Raw genomic sequence first — 5,331 nt, 5'->3', positions numbered from 1 at the left:
GACCCAAGAAAGAAGAGATGATAAGATCTGAGATTCTATGGGAAGCTTTCAACCTCAGGCTTTGATTTTGCTAAAATTCAGTGTATCAACTGGGAAGAAAGGCAGATGACAATGACAGAAATGTGGAAGTGAGGACAAACTACTGCCACCAGTTACTCGTGGCTGCTTCAGTCCTTCCACACCATCCCACGCACCCTCCACTGCCCGAGGGGAGGTGGAGGGGTAAGGACTTTCCAGGCAGCCAGGAGGCCCCCATGGGCACCAGGCGAGCAAAGTGTTTGCAGACAGGAATGATGAGCTCCTTATTAATAATGCATTTGTTGCGTAATTGTTTATTCAAATCAGCTTGAAATAGTAAGTGTCCCTCTCCTCTTCTGGCCATAAATCCCGTGGAAATGCTTTTTAAATAGTCACAAATGGCAAGCAGGGACTTCAACTATAAAAAACGGCTTCATTGCAGCCTTAATTTGGGCCTGTTATGTAAAAATATGCCCAAATCTGCTCATGCCGCGTGCATGCCCAGCAGCTCCTGCCTGCTCCGGGCCCTCCTCACCCCAGATCTCTACAAAGCAGCACCCAGGGGGCCAGCCATGGCACACCCCCACTGGCCCTGCAGGGGCATCAGTGTCCTGTGTTCTGTCCCTGCTTGGCTGCAGCCATTGAAGCCATATAGTTTTTCTTCCTGTCCCACGCAACACCTGAGCAGCCCTGACCAGGTTTTCTAAGACTCAGTTTCACCAACAGGCAGAATCTGAGATTCTATGCTACGTCTGGCCTGGCATTTGGGGGAGTCCAGGCCACCGGTGATAACATCAAGCTACCTTAGCCCCTTCTCACCACTGTCTGCTTCATGTCTGGTCCAGCTGTCCCTTGCCCGGCAGTTGCAACCCTGTCCTGAGCTGGGCTGGCATTCTAGGCTTTGCCCTTAGCAAATTCACCCTCTCCCAGATCCGGTCTCCTAGCAGAAGATGCTAGCCAGGGGCACATCTGATGTCGCCATACCCTTTAGATACTGTGTATTGACCTGTTGGTTCCTGACCCTCCCTCAGCCTGGAGGGCCAGCCCTGTGGCCCGGGTCAATCACACATCCAGATCTCACCTGTTCCGAGAATTGTCCCCTCTCCCCGATCAGGACTGAGATCCCAGCATGCTTTGGGCCAAAGGACTGGACCCCACTGGGACTCAGCCTCCTCTCCCGAGGGGCACTTACCAGCCCACATTGAACTCCACATGGGCATCAAAGAGTGCCACTACGGGGGCGGTGGCCACCCTCCAGCCGCTGACTCTGGAGCGGATGAGGCCTTCCTGCTTGCTGTGGCGCACGACCTTGATGAAGCCCGGCTTCTGGCCATTCACCTTGTCCACGTACTCTGTCAGCTTCTCCTTCAACTCCTCTGGGAGGGAGAAAACACATCATCAGCACAATGCGGGGAGGGGTGATTAAGACATTCACCCCTTTAGGGTGACCTGACCCCCAAAGAGAGGCTGGAGGGTCCATTTTCCTCCCTGGGTCTCCTTAACGTTCCCCAGAATGGCCAGCACCACTCGGCTTTGAAGGGTAAAGTAGAGGCAAATTCAGTTCTCACTGAGCCCAGCGACTCGCACAAGGTCGCATGGTTTGCACATACTGTCTATTTCATCTTCACAACAAACCCACAGGAAAACGGGGCTCAGAAGGGTTTCTCAATTTGTCCAGTGCCACGCAGCTTGCAAGTGGCACAGGCTGGTTTCAAGCCGGGTCTAATGACTTCAAAAGCCATATTCTTCTCATCAGCTCAGTGGCCTCTTTCTTCCCCAGTGCCCTCCACAGCTCTCCCCTAATGCCCAAAGGAAGCTTCCCTCTGCGAAGATTACAGCCTGGGACCCATTCCTGCCTGGATCTCCATCTTTCCGGGAAGTGGATGACCAGGCATTACGCCATGTAAGCAGTCAGTAATGGTTTGCCGCCTGCTGGAGGCTAGCTAAGCATCGGATTCCCCTGCGTCTTCGTACATGTGTATGGGTCCCGCGGGACCCTCAGCCAGAGACAGCACAGCAGCCACACTCCCTGGGTTTTCCACAGCAGTTCAGGCAACAGCCTGTGACACCCCTTTTCCCAAAATGACCCGAGTGGGCTGCATTCTCCCACCTGCCCAGCACTCGGTTTCCGCCCTTTGCCTGTGTTCTGCAGGACCGCCCCTGCAGGAGGCTTCCTCCCATCTGCTGGCCCGCCCACGCCCAGGCCGTGCGACAGACCCACTTGGGCTGAGCCTCCTCCTTATCAGAGGACAGTAGGACCTCCGTGTCCCTTGGTGGTCAGTCTGGGGTCCTGCCAGACAAGCAGCCCGCTGGGAGAAAAGGGTATGAGGCAGCCGGCATAGTGCCTGGCACCTCGCAGGCACGCCCCAGAGCAGCAGCCCCGTGTAGTCGAAAGAGGATGGTATTTGCAGTCAGCAGTGATGCAGTTTAAGTCTGCTTTCTGTGTAGGAGTGTTAGCATCCTGGGCCTGTTCCTGAACGAGTTGTTGATGTCTGTGCGGACGTTCGGAGGTGGTGAGTGTATTTTGCATGTGGTAAGGACACGAATTTTGGGGATAGGGTGGACTGTTGTGGATCAGCAGAAAGATATGCTAACCACTAGTACCTTAGAATATAACCTTATTTGGAAATAGGGTCTTTGCAGATTTGACCGAGTTAAGATCATTAGACCTTAGTCCAATGACTGGCGTTCTTATAAAAAGAGGAAATTTGGACACTGAGACATGCAAAGAAGGAAGATCAGTAAAGAGACATAAAGAGAAGATGGTGACTTATGAGCCAAGCACCATCTGAGGGTACCAGAAGCTAGGAGAGAGGCATGGGACAGATCCCTATTACCTTCAGATGGGGCATGGCCCTGCTTGGTTTGGACTTGATTTTGGACTCCAGAACTGTGAGACAATAAATTTCTCTTCTTCCAAGCCTCCCCGTATGTGGTATTCATACAGCGGCACTAGGAAACTAATATAGTTGTTATGAGGATTAAATGGGATTGACATGTGTGAAAAATGCACAGCATATTGTAGATGCTCAAAAAAAAAAAAAAAAGCTCCTTCCCCTTCTTCCTCAGTTTCCATCACACTGGGAGTTGTAAGGGAAGAAGGAGCTGCAAAGCCTTCCTCATGTACTCTGGTCCAGGGCCACCTCTTTCTGCTCTGCCCTCAATCTAGGTTGGGAGTCTGTAAGCAGCAAAGCCCCGGTGTCCCAGCAGGAGATGGGAACACATGTAGGGACCTCATACTCCGGGCAGGCCACGGGGCATGCTGGCTACTGCCAGAGCTGGTGCTGCTCCAAGACGGACTTCAAATCTTTTTACACATAATGCTGGCCAAGCAAATAAGGCTGGCTGGCTGGGTAGAACGTGGTCCCCAGGCATCCCTGCTTGAGAGATCATCACAGAGGTGGAGAAACCGGGCATCAGGGGCAGAAATGCTGAAAGGGGGCACCTGGGTGGCTCAGTCAGTTAAGTGTCTGACTTCGGCTCAGGTCATGATCTCGCAGTTTGTGAGTTCGAGCCTCGCGTTGGGCTCTGTGCTGACAGCTCAGAGCCTGGAGCCTCCTTCGGATTCTATGTCTCCACCTTCTGTCTGCCCCTCCCTCCTCTTTCTGCCCCTCCCCCCTCGGCCCCTCTCATATTCATGCTCTGTCTCTCAGTAATAAATAAAAATGTTTAAAAAAAACTTAAAAAAATGCTGAAAGGGAGGCAGGAAACTCCGGTCCTACACAGCTATCAACTTGCTCCATGACCTTGGGCAAATCCCCACAAACCCCAACACCTCGGGCTTAGTTGCACAGGATTTTAATGTTCGTTTTGAACCAATTACCCGTCTAAGATTTGAATCCCGTCTGTCTATCCTGATGAGTGATCATCCAGCCCCTGCCGTGACCAGAAACACACAGTCCGTTCCTTACCAGGCCATTCCAAATATCCAATGTTCTTCTTCCTTTTGCCCCCAAGATGCCAGCCTGGGTCCTTCTACCTTCCACTCGCTGGTTCAAGATTTATTTAGGGGCCCACGGGGGCAAATCAAAGCCCTCTTCCACATGACGGCCACGTAGAGTAAATCCTTGCTGAGGAGTTCTCTAGGTCACAGGTCTTCAGTGCCTCCATATATTTCCTCACATCTTGGGAGTTCAGGCTTTTTTATCATGCTCAAGTTCCCTCTAAATCTGTTAGTTTTCTCTAATACTTTTAAATTATGCACCTAGAAAGTGGCCTGATACTTACGGAGTAAATTGGGCTCTACAGAATGGAATGAATTAATCACCTCCTTTATTCTAGAATCTATACCTCTATTCATATATTTGAAGGTCTCATTAATTTGGCCCACTTTTGACTCAAATTGAGCTTCTTGGGAACAGACAATGACACATCCTTTTCACATGTTGCTGCTAAGTCAGGCTTCCTTCATCCCTTTTCTTCACAAGATGCATACACATGTGGATGCTTGCATGTGTGGACGCGTGTGTACATGCTTTTGTGTGTGTACATGTGTGTGTGCATATGCATGCTCTGAGCCAAACCATAGGATCTGATGTTTAGTCCTCTTTTATTCCATCTTATTAAAGGTTTACACCCTTTCTCTGAAGTCAGAGTGTTTTTTTCCCGGATTCTGTTATATGAAAGCTTTGTTATCAAGCCCTCCAGCCTTCTTACTTCTGCAAGAGTGATTAGCATATGGCCTTTATTGTCATTAGACTCCTCCTTGTACACAGAGTGACCCCTGTGCAGAGTCAGGGTCAAAGAGGCCAGTGGGTCAGGTGTTCTGATTCCACCCCGGAGAAAATTCAGATGACTGTCAGGCCGCCATCAACACGCTGTGTCTCTCACTTTAGCTGATGTGAAAATGACCTCGGGATCTCTGAGCGCACAGCTGGCTGGGCAGGCCTGGGGATGCTGCCGTCTGCAAGTGTCAGGAAGTCGGCCATAGAGTGGCAGAGCTCAGTGTGCCCTGTGCTTACAAGGTCTTCAAGCATGGCTTCCAGGAGGTCTCTTAAAACACGGCTCCGTCTCATACATCCTTTTTGAAATCTTTAAATAGAACTCATAAAGTCTGGAACTTGGGCTTTTGAATGTGGCAGTTAAGGGGTGTGTCCAGGAACCTGGGGTCAGAACAGGGATAATACCAAATGACACCCTTTCCTGTCCCCATGGAGGACATACCTGTCCCCTTCTGTCCCTCCCCACCCGTCGGGTGAGAACCACCGCCTACGGGGCCACTGTTTTCGGGTTTATCGATGGGAAGGGGCTGTGCATGACTGCCACCCCGTGATCCTCGATGAATCCCCCCTCCCAGAATTCATGTCCTTGTGT

General features: G+C 51.0%; 1 protein-coding gene across 1 annotated transcript in view; it reads right to left on the bottom strand.

Annotated features, from left to right (window-relative positions):
• GALNT18 (polypeptide N-acetylgalactosaminyltransferase 18) overlaps positions 1–5,331 on the bottom strand; it is a 355,226-nt gene that overhangs the window by 100,764 nt on the left and 249,131 nt on the right. The window contains exon 4 of the mRNA XM_077761194.1: positions 1,211–1,394. Coding sequence (XP_077617320.1) covers positions 1,211–1,394 — 184 coding nt within the window. The remainder of the gene's footprint in view (positions 1–1,210; positions 1,395–5,331) is intronic.

The sequence above is a fragment of the Crocuta crocuta genome, unplaced genomic scaffold (assembly GCF_008692635.1).
Source record: "Crocuta crocuta isolate KB4526 unplaced genomic scaffold, BGI_CrCroc_1.0 scaffold233, whole genome shotgun sequence".
In the NCBI taxonomy this organism is placed as follows: domain Eukaryota; kingdom Metazoa; phylum Chordata; class Mammalia; order Carnivora; family Hyaenidae; genus Crocuta; species Crocuta crocuta.
This window is presented reverse-complemented; position numbering and strand designations above follow the sequence as displayed.